Source organism: Lonchura striata, chromosome 3 (genome assembly GCF_050655825.1).
Source record: "Lonchura striata isolate lonStrDom1 chromosome 3, ASM5065582v1, whole genome shotgun sequence".
NCBI lineage: Eukaryota > Metazoa > Chordata > Aves > Passeriformes > Estrildidae > Lonchura > Lonchura striata.
The window spans coordinates 28,857,648-28,885,350 of NC_140705.1; the positions used below are offsets into that span (position 1 = coordinate 28,857,648).

At 37.9% G+C, this 27,703-nt stretch overlaps 2 protein-coding genes across 7 annotated transcripts in view; one reads left to right on the forward strand and one right to left on the reverse strand.

The window, feature by feature from the left end:
- The window catches only part of LMBRD1 (LMBR1 domain containing 1), a 66,079-nt gene extending 49,586 nt beyond the window's left edge, over positions 1-16,493 (reverse strand). For 2 of the 3 annotated variants that reach the window (XM_021530149.3, XM_085576386.1), the window contains exons 1-5: positions 16,410-16,493; positions 15,785-15,961; positions 7,736-7,796; positions 3,197-3,294; positions 2,131-2,198 (exon numbers count right to left, since the gene is read on the reverse strand). In XM_021530149.3, the coding sequence (XP_021385824.3) occupies positions 2,131-2,198; positions 3,197-3,294; positions 7,736-7,796; positions 15,785-15,961; positions 16,410-16,469 (464 nt within the window). In that variant the 5' untranslated portion in view covers positions 16,470-16,493. The remainder of the gene's footprint in view (positions 1-2,130; positions 2,199-3,196; positions 3,295-7,735; positions 7,797-15,784; positions 15,962-16,409) is intronic. The other variant, XM_021530150.3, reaches the window with a different exon arrangement.
- A 128-nt stretch (positions 16,494-16,621) lies between these two features.
- Positions 16,622-27,703, forward strand: part of COL19A1 (collagen type XIX alpha 1 chain) — a 203,702-nt gene continuing 192,620 nt past the window's right edge. For 2 of the 4 annotated variants that reach the window (XM_085576382.1, XM_085576378.1), the window contains exon 1: positions 16,622-26,956. The gene's annotated coding sequence lies outside the window, so the exon portion shown is untranslated. The remainder of the gene's footprint in view (positions 26,957-27,703) is intronic. The other 2 variants (XM_085576381.1, XM_085576383.1) reach the window with 2 other exon arrangements.

A 27,703-nucleotide genomic window follows, 5' to 3' on the forward strand; every position in this document is an offset into this window, starting at 1 on the left:
CAGTATAAATTTGCCCTATACTCTGCTTTTCATGGTACTCTGCATCAAGTTATTTGTGTGCAGAGGATTTAAGTATTTCAGACATGCACAGTTTTGCCAGACAACTGTTTTGTAACAGACAAGTAAAGTAAGAGGTACAAACACTACTCTTTATAACAATTTGGACAATAACATCCTGCTCACTGAGCTGTTTTATCAAGTCAGGAAAACCTCCAAGACTATGTGGCACAAAACAGATTTGTTTCCCAAAATAGGCACAACCATATCTAGTGGAGGAAGGGCAACATCCCAGTAAGAAAAAGACACTCAAACTCTGAGTTTAATATAGCTTTTATAATTCATTTGAGGACAGATGACCAGGAAAGAGGCAAAAAACTTGCTTATGTAGACCTTTAAAACTATTTAATGATAAATTATTTACTGACCGCTTTTAATCATACAGATTACTTCCTAAACCAATCAGAATGGAGGCTGTCTGACTGAGACACTAGTGAGGTAAGCACAGGAAGAAAGACTATTCACTAGGCACTCACCAGGAAATATTCCTACCCCTCCTCACTCTCAACCTGTGTGCAGAAGCACTCTAGTCCATTAAGCCTAGACACCTAGAGTAAAACCCAGTACATAAAATTCCAGTCTATTTTAACATTACTCTGATCCTAACCACCAGTGTGAGAATCCTCTACTACTTCAAGACTAGTCTTCACTACCACATTCAGTCAAACCACTCAGAAACTTCAGCTCCAATGTGTTTATCTCTTTCTGATCACACTGGACTTCTGTGGCCACTCTCTGCCCCTGCTATGAAAAAAGCTGACTAAGAGAAGTAACTTCAGAAAAATCATACACATAAACACTGAGATATATGCTATTTCATTTATACAAAACAATACTGGAAATAGAATTCACATTTTTCTTCAGCATAGTCACCTCAGTTGCCTCTAAAACAGAGCCTTTTCTCCTTGAAGGGAGTCTTGCAGTTTCACTGAAAAGGGCAATACACATACTGGGAGGGAGGAATGAACATGCTTACACCTACTGAGGATTCAGCTGACACTTACTAGAGACACCATCAAGATTTCTAAACTGGATGTGTTTTGTATAGTATTCTATATATGTATTGTATAGATAAATGTATCTATACCTACAATGTGAGCTGACAGAAATAGCTTTTGCCATAAATTTTAGTAATATTTCTAGACAATGATTAAGGTAATAAACTCCTACAATATCTTATAAGAGCAAATACCTTACTTTCATTTAAAAGGACAAGACACTTGATAGAAGCATACCTTTTAACTTTTATCAAAACTGAAACACTATTCCAGTAAGATGGTATAAAACTGAAGTGTTAATTTCACTTTAGTTTCTACTTCACACTCCAGTACTTTGATATGGATCATTTTAGCACACATTTTGCAATTTTTACCAACTTGATTGCTGCAGTCAAAGTGCTAAAAAGTTTATGAAACATATCAGAAAGATTCAGTACTGGTGTGCATGTCATGCTTAATGGTGATCTGAAATCCATTTTCTCTGACTACTTTGAGATTCAGAACAACAGTACTTGCTACAAACAGATTACTCACTTCAGTAACATTTTCCTTTTAAACAGATGCCAGCAAAAGCATACATACAAGGCACAATTAAGTCAAATATAACATCACACTACACTTACATTCTTCAGACAACATTTCTGTTCAGGAAAGTATAAGCATATAACATCAAATAATTTTCCTAAGAAGCTGTTTTGCAATGTCCATTTCAGGAAAAGGACTTCAGAAAAGCAAAAAACTATTTGATAAACATAGATAAGGACAAATTTTTTACTACCTGTTGTACACTGAAGTATTAATGTAGTTGTGTCAAAGCCACCACATCCTTGATACCAATTCACACTGCAGGTTCAGTCAGCTTGGAAGCATAAGCATCCCCACAATTAAGGAAAGAATTTTATCTTCCAGTAAAACTCTTACTTTTCAGGCATATAATTCTCAGGATACTTAAACCCTATTAGTGATTAAGCTGATGTTGATTATACAGATCGAGCGTATCATAATTTACCTCTTAGAAACACAGAACTCTGATAAACAAATCTTGCATAGAACGGTGCTCAATACAAATACTTACCCAATTAACAGAAGAACTGCACAAATTGTGATGAATCCCAGAGTGTATTTGAGTGCAGTTTTAACCTGCTGAATATTAAAGACAAAGATAATACATTGACAAAAAATTAATAAAAAGGGATTTGTGCAAACTATGAAGAACTATACTTAGCATAACAGGTATTCTACAAAAAAAACTCCATAATGAGCATGACTAGTTAGATATCTAAGTTATAAGCACACATTCTTGAAGCATCCCATAGCTTGAGAACTGTCAACAAAGAATTCTATTTTCATCATAAGCTATGCATTTGAGCAGCTGTGGCTGGAAGCCTGCATATATTCAGTGCAAATACACTCAAAGAAAATACTACTAATACTTTCTATCACGGCTATTATTAAAAGTCTTCTTATGTTAAGGTTACAACTAAACAGAAGGGAAAACAATCATGATTAATTGATTAGAAGCTTCTTTAGAGAAGTATTTTCATTTGAAATGTAGCACCTTACTGGCATGCAGTTACTGTATTCCTTGGAAGATCTCAAGCCAGTGTATTACAAAAGTAAACACTTTTGTAATGCACTGGCTTGTAAACAAGTTTTTGTTAGCTTCAGGTAAATGACTACTGCCTACTTCAAGAAAAAAGCAAACACTAAAGTAGAAAGACACGAAATTTAAGTACCTATTTCAGAATCAGATCCATCTTCCTATTCTCTACTTTAAAAGCTGTCACTATATATGGCTTTTATTCCATGGAGTCTCCCATAAGAAGTTTTAACTTCCTGTGTATGACATCTTCCTCAAAAGATTTTTTTAGAAAGTTTAAAGACTTCATGAAGATGCAGACATTAATTACTTATCTCACTAAAGTTTCATTTCATGTGAGACCTCTGTGCTTAGACTAGATGATGTCAGACTATGTCTTACTAAGAGCTGCTCCAGGATTTTTATGAAACTATAGTAATAGACTTTATATATTACAATGTTAATGCCATTTCTAAGTTAAAAAAAAACATTTCTGGTTTCATGTTTTGGCTATATTAATTTGTCATTTCATTGCTTGGTGCATTTGCTAGAGTAAACTTACTGAGCATGTGTTGCCATCATCTTCTTCCTTCTCCTCATAATAGAAATAGACAAAGGGAATCCACAGAAAGACACAGAACAGAATGATCGAGTACAGAGCTAGGAGGAAGAATTAAATGAAGACAGTTACATTGGCAATTCATTTACTACACAGTAATTCAAAGGAAATAATAAAACATTCATTTCCTCTCATTCTAGCTCTTAATTTCAGGCATTGAAAACTTAGTAAGATTCACCAGCTAACATACAAACTATTACTGTTTTGTGAACTGCAAAGGATTTTAAAGTGAACCCTTTCAGACTAAGGATTTCAGCTCCATCTTCAATTCAGCAATAACAAAAGACTAAAAGTAATCAACTGTATGCAAGTGATATACAATACTAGCACACTACCTTAAAGCATAGTGAATAAAAGCAAGCTAAGCCACCCAATAGCATGTTGCTCAAAAAAATGCATATCAAATGGAATTAATTTAAAGCTATTTTCATCACTAGACTCAGTATCAGATTATCCTATTTAAAATAAGTACATCATGGGTGAAAGACATGGTTGTTATTGACCTCAATTCACAAAACAAAACAAGCTGTAGCAATGTAGTATCATCAATTCATGGTCCCTTTTTAAAAGAAGAACTAATTGGAGAATGCAAAAGGTATGTAACCACATAGCTACTAAACCAAGACAATCTTACTATCCTGACACTTTGATGCACAGGTGATCATAAGAAAATAAAAGGTTTAACATGTCTTAACAAATACTGTCAAGTTCTGAAGACATTAAGACAGCTGGCCAAAATCAATTGGAGTGACTAGCCAATGGTATGAAAAGAAAAGACCAATTTCAGGTAGAGAATTTCAAGTTTAAATCTTCAGCTCTCTATATTTTAAGTTGAACATGCTTTAGGACATGATTATTTAGTAGAAATCCTTTAGTACACCATATTATACGATGAACATTGCAGAAGTCCATTAGGCAATTAAAAACTGAAGCAGCATGTTACAGTATTTGCAACCTGCAAGAAAAGTATCCTGGAATAGTTTATTAAGCGTTCAAAATGTCAGAAGTGATAAACAATCAAGACTGCTTGTGTTGGAACAAAATTGCACCTTTAGGGAATTAATAAAAGTACTCAGGACCACATAAGTCCTGTAATCTTCATGTTTGCCTCATTTTACGTGACTAATCAACACCTTTCCATATACACATATATATGCCATTAAAGCCTTTCCATAAATACAATCATTCCCAACTTAAGTTTGTGACCTCTTATCTTGGCTAGTGCACTCCTCATAGTGCTCACGTGCCCCAAAGAAATCTACCTCAGTATTTTTTTCCTGAAGTTGCTATAGAAGCCAAATAAAGTATCAACACATAAAATCTAAATATGAATCACGAATTATATGTAAATAGAATTCATTCTTTGGAAAAATATTTCAAAGTGTTAAAGGTATCTACTGTTTAGCTTGAGTTAGTATGGCAATGCAAGAAGAGAAACAAGTTCTCAGTTCATGAACTCTCTCATTTGCCAAGAGCAAATTCAGTGCTCTTGAAACCTCAAACTCAAAAAAGAAGCCTTCCTAGACATTCTACAGCAGTAGTCATACTAGTTGACTATTGCGAATATGTGTGACTTTCAATTTATGTTCTAGCACATTGCTCCCAGAAAAATTACTCTAATCAGGAAAGTGTTTCTGTAGATCAACTCCACAGTATTTGTCAAGCACAGCTACAGATGTCTCATAGTACTGAGAAGGGCTTCCTCTAGAACTAGACCATAAAAACATGAAGTCATATTTAACTTACACTTAGTTCCTAGAAGCCCAAATTCTTGCGTTGATGACTTGGTGTCAATGACTTATCAAACATTTGCAGTAAGCAGACAAAACTCCATGTAAAAATCATCCAAGTAATACCACTTGCCCTTTTGGATAAATTCTTACTCTAAAAACTTCAACCTAAGAATGACTATACTTTTGCTGACTTAAAAAGGAAATGGAAAATCTAAAGCTCAGCATAAATCAAAGCACACATGAAGAGACCCCATAAAATTTAGCACACAGTCCTTGCCACACTGTAGCTGGGAGTCATCTAACACATGTAGGTCAAGATCTTGGTCTCTCTCACAAGAAGGTTAGAATCTATCAATAATACCCTTTTCACGATACACAAAATTTCATCAAAGGACACTGAACATCAAGGTGGCTCCAACAGGTAGTATTTACTCACTAAAAGAACTACACAACACCTCCAGGTTACTGTAAATTGTTTCAACCTCGTTCTTTGAGATACAAAGCAAACTGTGTTGGACAGTTTTCAATTATAACACTTTCTGAAAAGAGTTTTCCCTCCAAACTGACATGCTTATTTAGAGCATTTGCCAACCACTGATCATTGTTCAATCACTAAAGTATTGTGAGGCATGTTCTATTACATTTAGGCTTAGAAATAGTAACATACTAAGCCACTATGGCTTCAAAGCATTATTTGACTTGTTTCCTAAGAAAAACTTTTAGGCTGCTAAAATCCCACTTCAAGATACACAGAGGTACCTCATTTACCATTCTACCAACACAAACTCGTTCTATTTCTGTATTAGTCTAGCCAAGAAACCAGGTGGGTATGAGAAACAACACTTTTCATGGGGGCTAACAACTATGAAAAAAAGCAAAAAAGCTTTTCTATATTTAGTTACAGCTTTATCAGTAGAAAGCAATGCAAGTAGCAAAATTATTAATATTCTAAAAACAGTTAAATTCCAGTCTCCAAATTCTTGCCATAATTACAAGTAACCTGGATTGAAGGACAATGACCTAAGTGTACCAATTCTTAATACCATAAATTGTCAGTACACCTACACAAGTCAAGTAGGATCTATATAGGTATCTCCCCATTTTCAGGAGACACAAGAAAATATGGGTATTCATGCTCTTAAGTACAAAAGGGTACTATTCAGAAGTGAAGGTACTTCACTTCTGCTCATCCTGTCTGTTGAAAAAAAAAAAAAGCCACATTCAAATATTTTCTTAGGAAGACAGCAATAAAAGTGGAATAATATTACAATGGAAGAGTTGCTGAACTTTCTCCTCAGCAGTTATGTCACTATGCTGCAACAGCAGCAGTGCACTAGATGATGTAGGAGAGGCATTGTGTTCTATATATGATTTTTGGAGACTTCTGAAAAACAAGTTACTGTTGTTGTTCACTTCAGCACAGCTCTAGTTACAAAACCAGTTATGCAAAGGTGTATCTACTCAAGATGACAAGAGAAAAAAATTTAAAACCATGTTTAAATCTCTACCACCATCTGGAGGATATGCTATGAAATAAGACATTTTCCTACAGTATTTCAAGTAGACCTGTACAGAAAGGCCTAAAACAAAGGCGGTTTTCCCAATTTAAGTTTAAATATTTTTCAAAAATTAGTTCAAGATTGACCAAAACATTCAGCTAGCCCAAAACACCTTACAGAAATTCATCAGTCTCACAAATCTATAGCAAAAGTCCACAAAAGAACTTGATTATTCCACCTTATGAGCTGTGAAATATTTGGTCTGTTAAATAAGACTGTCAAACTACAAAGAAATCAAATATGAATCAATTCCACTATTATAAAGTAAAGACTCTGTGTTAAAAGTTCCTTTTTAAAAATGGAAGTCTTCTTACTACTTTTGACTTTATTCATTTTTATGCGGAGTCAAGCCAATTCTAGTTTGTCACTATCACTGGCATGCAATAATTAATCTGTAATTTAACAAAGTAAGTCCACTATTTTAAATCATTTCCTGATCTAAAAAATATTTTCAAAAGAACCACAATAATCTAAAAGAAAAAAATTCAAGTCTTTGGAAATGTGGCCAAAAGCAGGCAACCACCTCTGAGTTTGCACTATTAACTGAAACAAACATTTCACCCAAACTGTGCTGAGCACATTTTTATATTCACTACATATATTCAGTAGTAGTAAAACCTCTCACAAGTTTCATAAGGACCACTAAAAAACTGATATAAGACTACACAGAGGTTTGCTGAACAGTTATTTTATTTCAGTGACTTTTTAAAATATTAGTTCTATTCAGGATTACTACTTTTGAATCAACTCCTTTATGCTCCTCCACAGTAACTGTTACTTGGAACACAGTAGATGCTGAATCTGAACACTTAAAAGTGTTGCACTCACTGTTGCATTAACTTTATACATGGTGTAATATACATATATATATACAAGTTTCACACTGTTGCATATGTTAGGTGCTACAAAGGTTACAGCAGAACCATGCGTTTTTCCTTAATGGACCACTAAATACACACACAGGAAATATGTGAACCACAGATTATACAACAGAAACCTTAGCCTTTTCAGGAACTGCCTTCAGGATGTTTGCATTACTAGGGGACTCTTGAACAAGAGAAAAAATATTCTCTTAAGAGCACTAAGACTCATGTTTAACCAAAAAGGGATAACCCAATATGACCTCTAAAACTTCATTACTTCACTTAAAAGTCCTATTATTTGAAAAAAAAAAAAGCTAAAATACTTACTGTAATACCCATAAAGTACAGTGTCTTCTATTTGTCTTGAAACATTAGCATCAGCCCAAACCTAGCAAAAAAGGACAGAAGCATTATTATCAAATGTTGTAAAAAACTACATGAGAATCAACCACTCAAAGACACAAATAGAGGGAGAGTGTTAAAAATGCTACTTCTAAAGAATTCCATACTAGACTACTGCCAACTATGAAAACCACTGGGCGAACAGGAATAAGCAGAGAACGGTTTCACAAAAGGAAGGTTTTAGACCCAAATGAACATTAAGTAGTTTTGGCAGCTCCCATAGAGGTTCTGCTAATTCCCGGAGTATCTTTATAAGAGTCTCTGAAGATAATCATAGAATGGTCTGGGTTGAAAGGGATCTTCAAGGGATCACCTAGTCCATCCAGCCTGACACAGGCAGGAACACCAGGTTGCTCAAAGCTCCATTCAACCTGACCTTGGAATGCTTCTGGTGATAGGCATCCACAACTCCTCTAGGAATCCTGTTCCAGAGAACCATCAATGTCACGAACTTATTCTTTATAGCTAATTCTACACTCTCCATTTAAAGCTGTTGCATCTTCTTCTGCATCTACAGGCCCTGGTCAAAATTGCTTCTACATCTTTCTTATAAGCTGTCACTATACAGAAAGGCTGTAACACCTCCACAGTACCTTCTCTTCTCCATGCACAACCACCCCAGCTCTTTCAGACTGTCTTCACAGGAGAGGTGTTCCACATCTGATGGTTTTTGTGGCCTTGTTTTAACAGCTTTCTTGTGCCATGGCCACACAGTTGGAAAAAGTACACAATGACAACACTTCCATCACAGAATAGCTTTGTTTAAAATTTGCACATACAGATGCAACAATATTTAGGCATAAAAAAAACTTCTTATTATGCTCAGTTATATATAATTCATTAACTTTTATTTTTATTAGTTATTACATCAGTTTAAGCTATCATCTGCCATTTCAGAAGTACAAGACTTCACTTTTTTGTTTGACGAAGACTTGAATTACATGAATATTCAACTTGGAAATATCTAATTTTACAAGTCAAGTTCCAAGAGTACTTATATCCCTGATATGAACAAAAGCAGAAGTAACTGCACTACTTAGTCCTGGGGAATGATCCAGAGACTAGAAGCAATGAAAGTCAAACTGCAACTCTTAACTATGCTGGAAACTGCAGTCAGCCAGATGGCTGAAATCAAGTTCTTGTGCCCATTCCCTCTCCTCCAAGAGAGGAACTACTGGTTTAAGGAAGGTAATTATTTTATGACAATCGTTGGCAGACAAACTCAGGGACTGAATACAATGGTCCAATGCTGCCAGTATAGCTTAAACATATTTCAGAATTGTTCTAGTTTTGTGGGATCCAATCTATATGTGGTCAAGAGCAAGAAAGTAGTTACCCACAAGCAGAATTCTTTAAAAGCTAGAGAACACACTAACATAACTGAATTGGTGAAAAAAAAAAAATGCAGTACTGTCAAAGCCTTTTTCCTTTCTGTATCCAGGCTTTGTTTCTTCAAACTGATAAGATCAATCCCTTTTAGTTGTAAAGACACACACACTAACAGGGAGATATGAAAATGCAAATAAGCACACTACTTAAACATTGCTCCCATACAACATAAAGACACTTTGGCATTTGGTTTAGCAGTTCTCTCAGAATTGCATAAAGTAATCTGGCATATGGGCTTGATGACATATCAAGAACACATTTTCTATTACCTCAGAAAATCAGCACCAGTTTCCTTTTTCTTACTATATTAAGACTTCCAGTAGGTCAGTTTACATTAAGATTTTAAAATTCACTGTATGAACTAAATTAGATTATCATCCAGCCGGAATTTGAGCAGAACAGTACACATCCATTTTGACATCTAATGAGCAAAAAATAAAAATGAAAAATATTTTAGCAGAAGGGGCAGAAGCAACACCTGAAGTATCTGTGAGGTACAGAATAAGTTCAGTTTGTGAAGACTGCCAGGCTAACACCCAACAGCATTTTGAAAAAGAAATTTCTAGACATTTGGATTAAAATACACCACAAAAGAATTGATTACAATAAGTAAGGAACAGATACATTTAAGTTGCCTCATGTTAAATATTAAGAAAATGCTTTCTTTAATCAAGCCTAAGGGAAAACCAAAACTGAAATGGACTGTGCATTACTTGATTCCAAGTAGCTACCAGAAAAAAGATCTGTCCTATGAGCAATGGAAACATTTAAAATGCACAAAAACCAAGAACAAGCAAGAAAAGCAGCAGTGAGACCCAGAGTTTAAGAGGCACAGCCACTGTATAGAAGAGGTAGCTAGTAATAAATACAACACGGCTTAGCTGCCCAAGAACTGCTTCTCCTTCAGCTACAGAAAAGCACTTTTAACCCAATACAGATGTAGAACTTTAAACATTGCAATTGCTTTTTATTTTGCTTTTCAAATTAAGGTGCATACAGGATCCGAGTATTATACTAGGAAACATACACTACACCATATTAAAATAGTGAGCTGCTACATTACACTAAACAAACTCAAATTGCAAATGTGTGCATTTCACCATTACTTACATCTGCCTCAGAATATAAACTTTGCATTACTCTGCATAAGAAGGATTTGTAATGCAAGCAAATTCAATGGTATATCATAATTATTATGTCAGCTTTCAGTCAGCTGCTGAAGCCCCACACTTAAACAAACTAAAAAGCAAAATTCTAACTGGCAAATTATCCATATGCACACACCATCAGCAACTCAAAGGCAGTAACCAGTTCATCTGAGCTGTTTCAAAGGCTAGTGAGAGCAGCACTGCCTTGTCAAAAGCAAGTGCTGCTACCTAATGAGTATCAGAGCTCTGACAGTCTTAGCATCTCTGGCGACATACTAAGCTGCCAGGTATAAGAATTTACTCAACTAGCACATCAGGACTCAGCTGAGAACTCATTTGGACAGCATCCTAGAGCTAGTCTTTTTCTTTTCCATTAATTACAACCCAAGCTTACAGTATATACAGCAAATGGCTTAGAAGCACAATAGATTAGGGAGGTGAAAACTCATACTGCCTTCAACAAACAGTTTAAGGTGTGAAAATGGAACCATAAATTCTCTTAGGACCTGCAGAAATCAGGCATTCTGCACTGTTATGCTGTTCTTCATTTTGTTCCATGCAGTTTAGCAAACATGTAGCACCTTTAAAATACCTGTACCAATGCATTGAACTGAGAGACAAGGGAAACCACAAATTGCAATGATACATGCTATGAGCATGATGATCCAGGATTAAACTATTATGCTTGAGTATTTTGTAACCTAGATCACATTAATAAAACATGTAAAAAGTACATATGCTAGTAAAACGTTGCTATGTAAGTAAAGATGTAAAAAGCAGCTTAAGACACTTAAAGCTTACCTAAATGCTAAATCCAAAGCAAAGCTCCCTTAGAAGATTAATTTTATAATCAAATTCATGGAAAATTAGTTACAATGAGCACTTGCTCCTACATTAATCATTGAGTAGTCTTTCTTCTCCCAGCAACTCTGTCCAGTTAGTGACTCATGTTAACATATTTTAACAGAACAGTATTATTCAAAATATACCAATAACTTCCCCACATAAAACCATTGTAAATTAATCTGACTTTCCACAGTTTTTGGTGAGGAACAGCCATGAATTTCATTCTTTTTTCATTAAATTTGACATTTTTACTGTCACTGCTGTAAGACTTTCATGAGTACCCAGGGAAGCTAGCTCCCATTATCTACAAATGTCCCTTAAAGCTTAAAGTTATGCAACATTACAGGTCTCAGTATTTGTGATGTTTCATCAAATGTAGATGAAGCACTCATTCTGCTTAGCCTCTCCCAAAGCTTAGGCAACAAAAGGAAGATGCAGTATGAAAGACTGGAGTCATAGCATGGTTAGTTATGAAGAAATTTCCTATCCAGATCTCAGCTCTTCCAGCCTGTTACCTCCAAAATGGGACAGCACAAGGATTTTGACTACCAGTCGGAAAGTAGCATCCAGAAACATGCACATCTCAGCCCCATCTGCCTAGCAACAATGTTTTGGCCAAGTATTATTGCTTCATAAGTAGTAATTCTTACTCAGGAAGACTGCATGGTCTCAGTCAATAATAACTTCTCCATTAGCACCTTTCTGAAAATAAAAACCCTGGACATTTCTAGTGGTTTTGTATTCTGAACAGCTACATAATGAGTTGTTCCCCTCTTACCCTCCCAAGATGCAAAAAAACTTTAAATGGTCTGCAAAAAGTACCTCCCATTAAGCAGATGCTACTATTTGAATCATTAAGAGGACAACTGGCTTTTAACAGCTCATGCAGACACCCAAGGCTTGTGAGCATTCAATCTTAACCAGACTGAAAGAAATGCAGCTGGCTTTTAACTTAATATAGTAGCAAGAATTCATACATTTCAAAAAGAAAATGAAAGGTTTCATCACCTTCCCTGCCTTCTGCTAAAACAGTAGGAAAATGACAGTACAATGGATGTGAACACCCTTGTTTCAAGCAGTCTTCCTGCTGCAGGACTGCATCAGCTATGCTTTAAATATTTATGAGACTTGTAGGTCAAACTCAGAAAACTTGGGTTCCAGCAGCAACATTACGTTTTTAAGCTATGGCAAGGTTTTCTTTTCCTATGTGTTAGTTGTAAGTTTTCAGATCAAACAGATCAGATGCAACTGGAATCATTCGAAGTTCTTTGAAATAAACTAAAGCACTGACATTGCTCACAGTCAAAACCTTCAAGCTGCAGTGGTTCTGTTGAACATTATCAGGACTTCACTTGCAAGGTAATACTCAAGTTTTTTATTATCATTAAACCAAAATCCTCCTTTCCTACTTAACAGTACGAGGAATCAAAGTAATCCCACCCTCCAGAAAAGGTATTACAGTGAATTCTACTATGCAAAACTTACCAATACCAAACCTGCTCAATTCACTGAGTATAAAAACTTTAAGATAATATTTGGTAAGTTTTAAAATATGGTGAGATACACCATTATGTGCTAAATGCTACAAGCCACTTTTACCATAAATGATAATTTGTAGTAATTGAAAGATGTATGAACAGTATCTTAACAGTCCTGTTGAAATGAACAAAGCCTCAAGGTAACAAAGGCTGACTGAGACATAGCATACAGCCCTTGTCAAGGAAAGCACTTCAGAATACATCATGGAAAAGGGCTACACAACACTTTAAAGTGAATTCCTCCAGAAAGAAACATAATATTCACAAGCTTCAGAAAAAGATACTCTGCTTGGGTATTACAGTTTAGTCAATCTTTGTAGCCAGGACATACCATCTTCCCTTGTCACAGAACACACACAAAATTCACAATGAGAACATTGAACCATCAAAGCCTTCAATTTAACCTCTGCTGTTAGTGTAACGTGATTCTCCAGGTTTGCTACAAGCTTATTCACCTTGTATACCCTCAGCTATATTTACAAGTTGACAGTAGGGTCAGATACATTAAAAAATGAACTGAAAGTTCACATATAGTACCTCTTTCAAGTTGAGCACCCTTGTTTCTCATAACTTTTAACATTGATACCAGGAATTACAGCTGGGAAGTAGAAGAAAAAATTTTTTAATTAGAATCTGGGAAGTGCCACTACTCTTTTGGCATCAGCTCTGAAATCATCCAGTTGGAGTTTTTTTATTAACTACTAATTTATCTATAGAGAATAGCATCCACATCTGCTACCTGGATCTCCCTCAAAAAGTCACCAAGATTAAAGACTTAACTTACTCTGCCCATCCAAAGACACAAAGGTTTCTTGCCAGTCACAGTCCTTCAGACCCCAGCATCATTTATAGGATCTTGGAAGTGTTGGGCTTGAAAGAACGGTCCAGTAATCTTCAGGAAATATTCTAAACACAATTCAGTCTAGCCTACTTGCGAAGCAATGGCAGGAAAGAAGGACATGTTACCAAGGGCAGTTTAAAAGCTTTAACAACTCATGAAGACCACAGAATAATACAAAATACTGAATTGAAAGGGACCATCAGGATCCATCAGGACCACCACTCCCAGTCCTGTGCAGGACATCTTGTGTCTCATTTTAAGATGTTGTCAGCCTCCTACCTCAGCATTAGCCCTGAACTGAAATTACTGAATCCATAAAGCTGTTTTTACCTATAGGTTTGTAGGTGCTGACTGATTTCAAATTCACTCAACTTAGAAGGCCAAATTACTATTTCTATACTATAATTTCAACACCTATGTTTGGATCAAATGCATTAATGTCAGTAGATCTCATGTTATTTCTACAAAGCTGGAAACTCAATTCAGCTGAGACTTAAAAGACACAGAAGAATGCTTCTTTAAGGCAATATGGAGCAACTGTATTTCAACAAGCCATGAGAAGTATCTACAAACATTAGGATCTAAGCAGGACAAAGAAGCCTCAAAAGCATAGGCAAAAAAGTACTTGACAAAAAGTCTTTATCACAAGCATGAAGGTTTGCTCTCATTACAATTTTTAAATAGCATCTACCCACCGCCCCATATCACAGTATGTGTCCATTAACAAGGAGATCAGTTAATGAAAAACAGCATTATAAGTAGTTTTTCTTCTAGTAATTGTATTTCCTTAACTAAATTTGTAGTGACTGCATAACCACCTTTGATGACCTGTTCTCACAGGTTTGTTTCTAAACAGGCAAAGTATACATTAGCAAAAAGGTGTCCTTTGCAACAGTGAATTCTGCTTAGTCCCCCCCAATGTGCATTTTTCAGCTGGACCCCATTGCATCATGGTTATTTCTCTAGATACTTAGGCTCAATGTATTTAAGACTATTATTTTCATTGAATTGCTAGAACCCTGACATATGAAAGTTCTCTTCCATCTTCTATAATGACTTTAATTCCAAACAAGCAAGATCTAAAAAACACAAACTTCTCAGAATAACATTGAGCAACAGCTTAATTTATTAACCCTGAGCAATAAAGATGACAAAAAACACATCACAGCTCAATTCTAAAGGTTTCTCATTACTTGCATTTATATAAGCACCAACCAAAAAGCACTGCACTAGCTGCAAGCTAGTTTTGAAGCATTACACAGATCTGGCAAGACCTATATCTTCCTTTGGAAGTAGGGCTGGAAGGGAATACAGTCCGGTGTGCAGGCATTCACCCTTCTCCCACTCCATCATTTGTTTCAGGATCATAACTTTTACAAGAGATCCAGTTAACCTCCAAACCCAAGTAAGTTGCTACTCAAATTAACTACATGCTCCAGTATGACTTCTTGTTACACACAATGTCCCCACAAAGACGCAGAGCCAATACCTTCAAGAATTCTTCTTGAAAATTCAAGTAATATTTGAAGCATTGGGAAGATCTCTTCCAGAAATACTTAAGAGCAGATGACAGCAAACACTCATCTAATTAGGAACTCATTTTGCATAGCAACCCCCTACAGTTTATAAATGCAGTAATTCAGCTAAGGCTTTATCAGCCAAATAGAGATATTACTACTGCATTCCCCTCTGCCAAGAGTTTCTGCAGCTTTCAAAACGCTTGTTAATTCAGGCTTTACATTGCAGGTAGATTACCACAATAAATCTTTAAATGTTCCAGTACTAATTTTTCTTGCTGACAGAAAAGACAATTAAAATAATCCTAAATTACAAAGGGGCAATACAGTCTATTTTTGAACAAAAGGCAACAAATTTTATTCTACAATGCCCCATCATGATGAACTAAAAAGCAACACTTAAGCCATTTGTTTATATCTTCAGGACAGTACATTCACTCTTATGCACAAGAGAAGGAACAAGCACTTGGAAAAGAGTAGAACATCTGAGAACGCATAGAAGCCAAAACTAAAATCTAGTTCAAATACAAGATATGAGTGCTTTATGCACAGTACTTGTATGCAGTTTTGAGAAAACTCATGTCACTAAAACAGGTATTAGCACTGGTTTCAGACACTTTCACAACCCAGGAGCATCCTTTTGCAACACAAGTGCTTGTTCTGAAGAGGCAATTAACATTTTTTAAAGTCCATACCTTAAATGTACCATTTTGGTTTTTCATGTATGAGACCAAAAATATGTCCACTGGCAGGAGTGCTGATGTGATAAGAGCAACGGCCAAGGCAAAAATTGCTGTTATGGTAGAAATCACTTCACTTTCCCGCCGACTCTGATACTTGCGCACATAAATCCAGCAGAAAATTAAAATGGCCTGAAATACACGGGAAAAAATACTTAGGAGTTGTATATAGCAGTGTTAGCAAATAAGTACTGATGTTAGACCCTGTACGTACGACTGGTATAGCATATCTTTCACTTTAACACTCGGCACCAGGGTTATACTGACCACACAAAAGTCACTCTCCCTTAAGAGCTGCCCGAGCAACACGGCCAGCGCTCACACCCGGAGCACGCGGAAACACGAGCAGCGCGGCTCGCCGGGCAGAAGGACCCGGCAGCCCCCGCTCCCCGCTCCCCGCTCTGCCCCGCGGCCCCACCGCCGAGGCTCCCGCGGGAGCCGCAGGGCAGCACTCGCGGCGGGGCAGGCTCGGGGGCACGGGCGAGGAGACCGGAACAGCGAGCGGCCGAAAAGGACAGCAGCCGGCTCAGGGGAGGGGAGGCGTGAGGGCGCGCCGCAGGGCGGGAGAGCCGTCTCTCACCAGCAGCGCCAGGCCGAAGAGGCACCAGCCCGTCAGCAGGTCGGACGCCGCCGCCGCCATCTTCGCCTCCGTCAGCGGGAGCGCGGCCGGCCCGGCGAGGCGGCGCTTAAGGCGGGGCGGGCTCGCGTCACCGCGGCAACCGCCCGCGCGCGTGACGCCGCGCGCCCGCCGCGGCCCGCGCGGCGCCTGCGCTGCCGGCGGGAGAGCGGCGATTGCCGGGGCGGAAGTGACGGGAGCCGGCGGCCCCGGCCCGCGGCACAGCGCAGCCAACGGGGGCAGGGAGGGGGAATCGGGGCCATGAAGAGCTGTCCGCTCCTCTTGCTCCCGAGAAGGGTTTGCCTGTCCTTCCCTCCTGGGGCCGGGAGGCTGAGACAGGCCAGCTCTCGGTCTTGACCGAGGGACAGCGGGAGGGGGGGAAGGGGGTTTGAGGAAAGGCAAAAGGTGCGCTAAGAAGTATCAAGCACTTTCAGTCCTTTTGGTTTTGCTTCTTGCTGTAAAAGTACCTAAAGCAGGCGTGCGGGCGGTGCCGGCGGGCCGGGGCCGTCCCGCGGGGCTGCGGGGAGGATGTGCGGGAGCCCCGCACCTCGGTGCTCCCGAATAGTGCCGAACTTCGGCAGCATCGCGGCCCGGTGGGAAGCCTCGCTTCGGGACGCCTGCCCGGTGCCCGGCAGCCGTGGCCGGGAGGGGTGTGGGGCTAGGCGGTGCCTTGCGCAGCTCGCTCCCACGACTGGATTTGGTGGCACGGGGAGTGGGAGACCCTCATCTGCAAGGTGCTACCGCGTATCTTAGTCTCTACTTTGCTCTAAGTGCTGCATGCATGCAGTCATGGAGTCATCACGTGGGGAGAGACTTAAAGTGGCCGATTCCGACCGTCCACCCGGCACTTGCCGCTCTAACCCCTAAACCACGAAAGCGCATCACCCAGCACCACATCCGGACACGTCGTGTTGCATCCCCAGGGATGGGGACTCCACCACCTCCCTGGACAGCTTATTCCAATGCCTCACCACCCTAACAGTGAAATTTTTCCCCATATCTAATCTGAATCTCCCCCGTGTCAGTTTCGGGCTGTAAGTTTGGGTACAAAGGGGTTTGCCTGCCTGCAGGAGTGCCCAGGGACATCCCGGGGCTCTGTCCGGAGCGGGGGCTGCGGTGCCGGGTGTCTGCTGGGTGCGCAGGCAGCTCTGGGCTGGAAATGTCTAAGAGCCTTGCTCGTTCCTCAGCCTTGGTACAAGGGACCCAGAGACCTAAGCAGGCAGGGGTGGCCACATTCATGTCCTGAAACAGATTCGTTTCCTATGTTTCCATTTGCTGTGATAACAAGTGTACTCGTGCCAAGAAAGATGAGATTGAAATTCAGACTCTCTTGTTTGTAGCCTTGTGAGAAGAGACTGATTTGAGCAGGGCGAGCTCAGCCTGGGAGGAATGTACTTCCAGGTGCTGTGAGGTCAGTCAGGGTGATGGGAACTCCTGGTATCAACAGTGTTCATGAACCAAATGTGAGGTCAAGGTAAGTGGAAGGACTCCTTGTGGGCTCATAGCCTTGAGAGATCTGTTGATGAAAGGGCAGTGAAGAGCCTTACCCAGACTGGATTTTTCCCCTGCTAAGACTTTGTATGGGGGACCACTTATATGGGACAATAGTGTATGGTGGTGCTTGCAAGATGTATCTAGGGCATTTTAGACATGTGCTCAGTTGGACAAGTTCTGATGTGGTGGAATAGCTTTGTTACAAAGTGGCTGATAAGTTTTCTGGGCTTCAGTTTGTTCAGTGTTGTGACAGCATTCACAAGCTATGAGTGGGGTGACTGGGGCAGCAGGAGTTCGGATAGGCTTGCAGCTTTTGCAAGAAAGAGTCCTGTGTTTGGGAGGACAGGAGAATTGGAAGCTTTGGCTCAGAGAAGCGGATGCATGCTGTATTTCTTAATTTGTTTCCAGGGCAGTGTGAAAGGCACTGGCATGTGGCAGCATTCATTAAACAAGTGATAATGCAGCTGACGAGGGCTCTGGAGAGCTTGCAAACCTTGCAGGTAGCTACCTGCAGGGGCTGTGCTGACTCATGGAGGGAAATGTTGCTTGCAGGGGCAAATACCTGTGCCATATATTAAGTTACTGTGAGAACAGTGCAAGTGGCAGCAAAATGGATATTCACAAGGTGCTTGGATGGTTGGTTATGGGTGCAGTTTTTTAGGTGAGCTTGTAGCATTGCAAGGAAGGGTCTGCTGGTGGAGAAGTGGTATTTTTGGGAGGCTCATTCTGGAGGGGCAGGTGTTTGTGTCGTGTCTTGTTTGATGTGATGGAAGGCACAGTAAGCAGGTGGCTGTGCAGTGGCAATGAGCTAAGTGCATAGTTCATGACAATCCAGGTGACCTTGTAGTTTGATAAGAAAAGCAGCAGATACTATAAAACTATAATTAGTTACAGGTCAGTAAGCAGATTGTGTATGTCATTTTAGTTGTTGGAGGTTTAGATTTTTTTCTTTGTATATTTTACTATTAATGTGGGTGTATTATCTCTATCACAGAAAATATTTTCCTGGATGTCATTACTATTAAATATTTATGTTGTAATTCAAAATTGCCTAAGAACCCATGAAGAATTAAAACCCTCGAAGAACTACATTAAAATATACTATTCCCAAGAGGGAAGGGAAGTAACTTGCCCTTGGAGTATATAAAGTTTTTATGTTTTGTACAGCACACCTTTACCAATAAAATATTGATATACCAAACTTGTAACTCTTTAAGAATTAACGCTGCTGTTAAGATTAAAAAAAAAAAAAAAAGAAATAGCTCTATACTACCACAGTTCTTTTTGCTTTGACTCAAATGGTAACATGAATATTTAACTTGAGATAGTGAATAAGACTTAAGTGTACTTCAGCATGACCAAAAAAATCTTTTTAATTCTAAACAGCTGAATTAATATTGTTTAAAAAAGATTTTTAAAAATCACACAATATTATAGAGTTTCCACTAACAGAAAAATCCAATCTTTGAATCTTTTGCTAAAATCTTCCTATATTTTTGCAGTAAATGCTAATAATAAAGAAATTCTTATAATTCTGTCAGATCTATTCTTTTTTGGTAAATATGGTTGATAACCTAGTTTTAGTTGGGTAGTGGGCAAGGTTTTCAAGGTTTCAGTAAAAAGTGTCATGTCCCTGTGTGTAAAATGATTGCTGTAATTCATTGTTTAAAGGAAGAACTTCAGTTTTTATTGCAATAGAAGTAATGCTTTTAAGTACAGTGCAGGCAAAATTGAAGTTTTTCTTATGTTACCACTATGGTATCTGAATGTGTTTGTTTTTTTTTCAATATCATGTCACCACTAGCATTCTCAATGTTTTTGCTTATTCCATAAATTCAGGGTTTATAAATTCAAATTATTTTATCCCTTATTTCAATAAAATTAGCAAATTTTTATCTGAGGAGTTATCTACAAACAAAACTTAGAGGATCAATTTAATTTTTTTTACCATTGGGTGGGACACTGCAGATGTCAACTACACCAAAAAAAACCCTCCGTTTAATGGCAAAGTTAGTGTTTTTTCTTTAAATGTTCAAATAATGACCTTTTTCCGTACACATTGTGCCAACAAAAGTGCTATAAACGTAAGTCTTAAAAATTGTATTCAGTTGATGCGTTGGCTCTAGTGAGGAGGTGGAAATTTCACCCATTGTTACTGTTCTGTAACATGCCTGTATTCACACAGCTCTTTACGTAAAAGGGTGCTCATGGATAAATTGGAGATCAGATTCCTGAGTACTTACATTGTCTATTGACAGCACTTTGCTTGAAGATACATTGGTTAGATGTTTCTTGGCATATCAGTGTCACTGTTGAGTCAGGGATGGAAAGAAAGACTCCAGTCTTCAGAAGGTGAAAGAAGGCATTTAATAGAAAGTAGTGTGTCTTTTATAACTCAACTTGATAAGCTGAGACTTGATTGGTCTCAAAGTGAAAACCTCTCACACATTGGTGAACTATGAATAGCACACTCTGGAGAATCATATCTATAAACAACATGAGCAGAAAGAGAGATAATAATTGTTTTAATCATTTTCTTTAAGTTTCCCAGGCTCAGCCTGGGAGAAATTATCTCCTTTCTTTGACTGAACTGAGAATATCCACATATCAGGGCTGTGTTTGTGTTTCTCAGTTACTGTAGACAGTTTCTAGGGTGGCTGGATGTAGTGTCCCAAGTCTACCTGCATTTTACTCAATTGCAGTGTTATGTCATGGAGTGAAAATGAGCAAGGACAGAACAAAATTTCATAAGGCAGTGGGTCAGTAAGACTAATCAATGTGAGACCATGGGTCAAGAAATAAGAAATGAGACAACTGGTCACTACCACAGAATATTTCCACCCTATACTAATAGAAGAGCAGGTGAGAAGAACAAATGTACTTTTTTCTGCAGAAATTTAGTGCTTGAGAGAAGGTAGATGGTTGTGGTATGAGCCAGCTAGTGAAGTAGCATCATTAATACCAAAGTTATTGATCAACTACAAGCTGAAAGCTAGTGTGGTGGCACACTGAGTGCATGGGATCCTCATGATCAGCAGTGCTAGTGTTGGCTGCAGTGCTGTGCACCAGTGCTGTGTTTCCAACAGCCAGGTTAAGCTAGCGTGGTGTATAGAAAGATCTCAGTAGTTGTCCCTCTTGTGCTGTTCTCTCCTACACTTCAGTAGTGGATGTACCTCTTTTTGTGCCTACACATAGAAATTTGTATTGTGCTCTTTCACACTTCTTTGCTCTTGCTAATAAAAGCTTTTCATCAGGATGCCATCATGTGCAGCAAGATCAGTGAATGCACTAAAGAGTGGTAGTGGATAGAAGGACTTGTGTAGGGAATCATGTATGGAGTCAAGAGTGAGAAGAATTCAAAAAGTGATTTCTGTAAAGGTTTTCTGGGCATGTTTGTAGCAGGGGTTGATAACTGCAAGATAATAATGAACTGTCTCTTTAAAAATTTGTACTGTACATAAAAAAACGGGGAGGATTTTAGCAAGTCATTGAGATAATGTGTGAATGAAAATAGAATAAGTCTGAAGAGAATGCTATTTCTGTATTCCTCAACAAAACCTTATAGGCATTGTGGTGGTAGTAATCAGTGTGAAAAAATAAAGAATTATATCACCAGACTTCCCTAAACACCATTCTCCTTTCCCACACAGGATGGGTTATACAATTCCAAAAAAAAAAAAAAAAAAAAAAGGATTACAATAATTTTGTGTTATAAAGTACATAATTTTAAAATAAACTTTAATTATATTGTTTACAAAATAAAATCTTTGCCTAAACAGAACCATTATAGTAATTCTTACGTATATAGGAAATTAATCCAAACTATAGAAAATGTCTTAGGTGCTATTTAATAACTTGTGGAATTTACTTTTACTAAAGTATTCATATGGTAAAAAGACAGAAAAAGAAGATGATCGGTATTATAGAAATTAAAGTATATGAAACAAGACACCATCTTCATTTTGACGAGGACAAGGGATTAGAATCATGCTTGAGCTGGATAGTGTACATACCAACAGGGAGCAGGTGCTCCTTCTCGCTTGACTGAGCTGCTCGTGTCACCACTTGATAATCCCCCAAGTTTGAAGGGGGCTGGAAGTGTGTGGCCTAATGGCAATGCCATAATTTAAAGTTCCCTTATTAACTCTACTTTTTTTTTCTCATGTTAAAAGAGAAGATAGTGAAACTGGGTTTAGCAATATTTGACAAAACATATCATGTTCTTATACTTGAAGTTGTAATTATTCTTTATATTATGTGGCTGAATCCAGTAAAACCTGTAAACCTGATGGCACAGAACACATTGGACCTAGTACTCTCTAAGTACACACAATTAACCATTGAGAATAGTAAAAAAATTCTTTTAAGTGCTTCAACTTCTGTGAATAAAATTGACTGCAACTTCTTGAAATGTCTTTTGTTTGATGTGATGCTGTAGTTCATTTACCACTTCTGCAGACCAAGCTAGATTTCTGAGACTGGTGTGTCATGCACCTCTCTTCCATCACTGTACTTCAGTGCTTACTTAGTCTTACTTAACCAGTAGCACAGCTTTAGATTTCTTCATAAATGCCATTTATAGTTAATTTTCACTCTGTGAGTTTGATTTGCTGCTGTACCCACAAACTTGGGTGTCATTTATTGCTATTTTAATATAGAAAGAACAAAGTGATGCCATTTTCATATCTTTGCTGCTTGTATTGTTTCCTTATCCTAAAATTTTACCTTGTTTCACAGTCCTTAGTCATGACTATGTTTTCAGATTTCTTTGATTTAATGCAGTCTATATTTCTTTTTCACCAAGAGAAACCTCATTTTCCCTTTAAACATTTTAAATATCAGTAGTTTATACTTATATAAAAATATTAGTGGTTTTATCAGTGACTCAACATTTACATTAAAATAGGGACTCAACATTTACATTAAAATTTCAGTTTGACTTCTACTTGGTTTAAATTATCTCAGTTCTTATTTTGGGTAAAGATAGGGAAGAAAACAGTTTTCAAAAGAAGTAATGATGTCATGATGAGGAAAATAAATGGTTCCATTGGTTTGAGAATAAGGTTTTCTCAATATTTAGTGGAACTGAGGGGAAAAAATGCATGAAGTGGGTAGACATAAAGTGGTAGTCTCCCCAGCATACACATCAGCACTGGCACACGTTTTTTTGAGTGGCCCAAGTCAAAGGCTGAGTCACCATTTTTGGAGCCTAAAGATAGGCTTTCTTTAGTATCAGTTCACTTTTTCTGTCTATTTACCATGTCCTTTTCAACAACAGTTTTATAATAAATTCAATAAAATAATTTATATAAATAATTTTTATAACTTTGTGTAATCAATATATATATTAGTTGAAGTACTTAAAATGCAGACCAGTCCCTAAAACTTGTGACTTTCTAACGTGTAAAGAAAAAGCTGTCATAGTTTGGGACTAGTAAACTCTTAATGAAAGCCCAGAACTGTCACAAGGTGGAGAGCAATATAGCTAATCTGTGCACTAAGATGTGTGTGTATTTTCTTGTTGTGGTACTATTGAAGAAGCGTAAACGGGTTTTTTCTTTAAGTTTTTATTTATTTTGGAATAGAGGTCATCCTTCTAGAGATCACAACATGCAAATAAAAATAAGTTGAGTCAGAAATTTTGAATTAATCAATGGAAAAATTTAGAGTGGTTTTCTTTTCATGAATTACTAACAACTGCATGGTAATGTTTATGGAGGTTCTTTTTTTTTTATTCTTGGTTCCTTGGTTTCCTTACTTGAACAAAACCAGAATTTTAAAATAGGAGTCTGAAGGCAGAAGAGGTGATTAATTTTTCCAGGACATAGAGAGTGTAGGTTATTTTCTTTAAGAAGGGCTGTAAAAACAATTGAAGCCTTCAAGGCTTTCATTTTTTTTTTTTTCTGAACTCAATAATTAAGAGCTTTTCTGAATGTAAATTATAGTTCTGCATGAAGTGTTAAGAACAAAAGTAATGTGAATATCCACCACAGAAGTGTGTGAACATTCCCACAACAAAAATGAGTGTGAATGTTTTTTTTCCCCATGAAACTTTCAGCCTGCAGTTTTCAGAGGAAAAAAAAAGAATACCACAGCGTTTTTATCACAGCACTAATCAAACAATGAACTGACTCCTTTATCATATTAGAACACCTACAGTACTGTTTTCTGCATGTTTGTCTGAAATTATTAAAGATACTGCTAGTCTTTTGTACATGGGAAAACTGGAACCAAGGCATAAACTTGGAAGGAAAATATTTGGAGATCTTCCCAGGATGCACTGAAGAAATACAATGGAAAGTAAGCAAAACAGTAGATTAAATTCTGATCTGCTTAATTTAATGGAAAAGCTGTCACTAGGTTTAGCTAAGTATTGATACTGCTGGGAAAGGCATAGTGTAATCATCATTATGCTCCATGGACAGTGAGCTGCTTTGATGTCAGTGTCAAAAAGTTACACAGAATTTTTGATAGTTCAGGGAATGACAAGTGTGAGCAAAGTAAGGAGTACCTTCTTGTGCAAAGAAAAAAGTAAGTCATTTGGAATCACCACCTTGGAAAATATGCTGCTCAAGGAGAAGTGATAGAATTTTAAAGGTTCTGACTGGCACAAAGCACAGAGAATAGAAAACAATTAGCCATGTTCCTATCAAAAAAAAATGTGCACAAAATATATCAACAATCAGCAGACTTAAAAAGAGAGTGCTTCATAAAATTTAAACAAAAATATACTCTTAACATAAGATGATTTGAATACCAAGTATGCATGTGTTAAAATTTAATAGAGAAATTCATGGATGAGAGGTCTGTCAAGCAGTATTAAGCACTAGTACAGGGAAGCAGCTTCCAGCTCAGAAGGCCCCTAAGCAGGGGACTGCCAGAACAAACAGGATTTGTAAGGGAAGATTGTTAAGCTTTCCCTGTTTTCTAAAAGGTTTGCTGTTGACATTAAAATGTCAGTATAGGAAGCCATACGGTCTTTCAATCATTTCACCTACTATCTCTCAGATAGTTCAGCTCAGTATGCCTGTTCTAGGACATCAACAAAGGCTGGGGTTTGTCAGTTTGATGGAGTTAGATGGTAATCTTCATGATAAAGGTGAATTTCTTCTGGCTCAGAAGACTGATTCAAAGCCATCTACATTATTTAAACCCAACATATGGACTGCATAAAGAATACTGGGCATCAAGAGCTGTCTAGCAGCATAGAAGAGGTTATTTTTATAATGAACAGTACAAACAGGTGAGCCTCATCTCTCAAAATAGCCCTTAAGCCCAGGAGAACAAGAAGTTGCCTGTTATTTCAAAACAGGGAAAAAAGTAGGCTTAATGCTTCCATATGTAAAGAGACATTTGATGAATCTAATTTTCTCAGTTCAAGAAACAGACTGATAAACTGGAGTGGGTTCAGGGGAGGGTCATCAGGGTGTTGGACTGTGTAGTACTTGTTTTGTGTGGAGAGGGGAGGAAGCTGGGCTTGTTCAGCCCAAAGAAGAGGTGGCAGTGGGACCTGAACAGCAGGCTGGCAGGGAGGCTGGCCAGACAATGGAGTCAGTGGGGTACAGTAGGAGAAGTGACAGTGGACATACATTAAAATAGGAGGATCTGACTGAATATACAGGCAAACAAAGTGTAACGATAATTAACCAGAGGAGGGAATAGCCCGGATAGGATTTGCAACATCTATTCTTAAAGGTTTATAAAATTTGACTGATAAAACCTTGAGCAAGCTGGTCTGTATTCACTGTGACCCTATTCTGAGCATGAGGTTGGATGAGAAATGTGCTGAGAGCAATTTCTAACCTGAACACATAGTGATTAATGCCACTGCCACATCAACTGTATTTAGATAGAAGATAATATTTTGGAGAATGAAAAGGAAATCATTATCCTCAGCAATTACACAGGAGTTGGATAGCAGGGCAGTAGCACAAAGAAATATCCTAGAGAACAAGAATGGCATGGGATTATAGCTGCTGACTGTGAAGATTTATCATTAAGAACTTTTTGATCAATAGTGGCCTAGTAGTAGTTACCTCTGTAATTCTGACTTCACAGAAGAGCAAAATATTCTATTTTCTGCCATTTCTGTCCTATCTAAAATGTATGCTCCATAATGATGTGGATCATTTATCTCTTAGTTTTCAGTGAATATGGATGCAAACAAACACTGCCTGTAACCTGAGACAAAAAATTTAAATACATGGAGTCAAAAATAACTGATTCTGGCACTGGAACAGGTTTCCTAGAGAAGTTGTGGATGCCACAATGCTGGCAGTGCTCAAGACCAGGTTGGATGGAGCTTTGAGCAACCTGATCTAGTGCAAGGTGTCTCTGTTCATGGCAGGATGATGGGAGCTAGATGACCTCTAAGGTTCCTTCACACCTAAACCATTCTATGATTCTAAATCAGCTGTGCAGAGTCAGGCATGTGTATGTGCATAGTGAGGAGCAATCTCAGAGTCTCGATTCAGTATTGAAAGTTTTGGCTTGTATAATGTTTATTCCACAAGACCCAAAGGAATTCTAAGGTTTTAAACTACCACTAAGACTTAATGTTGCCTGTACCCTGTAAAGGAAACAGCAGAGATGGATGAATGTTACAGTAATACTTTTCCTTCTATGTTTTTGACAAGGATTTAGTTTAATGTGCTCTTCTTGTTTCATTATTTCCTGCAGGCAAACTGCTTTTCTCTTTAGGTTGCAGTTGAATAATCATTGAAGGATATAAGGGAAACAGACGATATTAATAGAAGAAGAGTGATATAGAAACTCACAATTTTTTAATCGGTGACTCAAATAAATAATTTAAAATCACTCTAGAATCAGGAAGCGCTGCGATTTCAGGTGTAAGAATCCCGTTAAAGTGGCAGAAGCCTTGCTGGGCGAGTCGGGGCATCTTCCGCTCTCGTCCAGCAGAGGGCGCGCGCGGTGCAGGTCTCCGGACCCGGTGAGCGTCACTCGGAGAATTTCCCATTTCCGCACAAGCTTTAGCGCAGCAAGAACTTCGGGACTTGGTGCGTAATAGATGAACTATTTATCTTTCTAAAGTTAACTATATAGCAGTTTTAAATCCAGTTTTTCAAAACTGAAATGGATTGTTCCAAATCTCGCTTTTTTTGTCAAGCTCTGTCACTATTGATGGCACCATTGCTTTCCAAAGCATTCAAGACTATGATTCAGTGCCATCATAAAAATTTCCATTACTGTAGATATGCACAGCTAGAGCTTACCTAAACTCTGCTATTTCTTCACTATAAATTCAAGAAATAATTATTTTCTATTAATGTATGACCAACTTACCTAAAATGTTCTTCCCAATATTTGTACCTATAGCATTTTCATTATGAATTCTGATTAACCTGGTAATTCAAGAACAGATGGAAAATCATAATAAGTATGGTCCTGTTGATCTTTTCATCTTCATCTTCCAGTTTCTGTTGGTCTCTTATTTGTTACATGACAGACATACCAATAGGAGTTTGTACAATCCTCTATCTCTTCTTCATATTGGCAGATCCCAGTGATTGTTCTCCCTCCCTTATTCCAGCAACTATTTTGCTTTGTCACAGAAGTGTTCAGTTCATTTGCCGGATTCTGTCCCTATTTTTTTGGTACAAAAAAAAGTGATACAGATAGTATTTTTCAGTGCAAAACACTAGAAATGTACATATTTTTTGTGAAATGATGCATGGCAGGTATTCACTTAAATGATTATGTGCCACTAAAATTGGACTAGTTTTGTAAGTAAAGCAGGTCTGCAA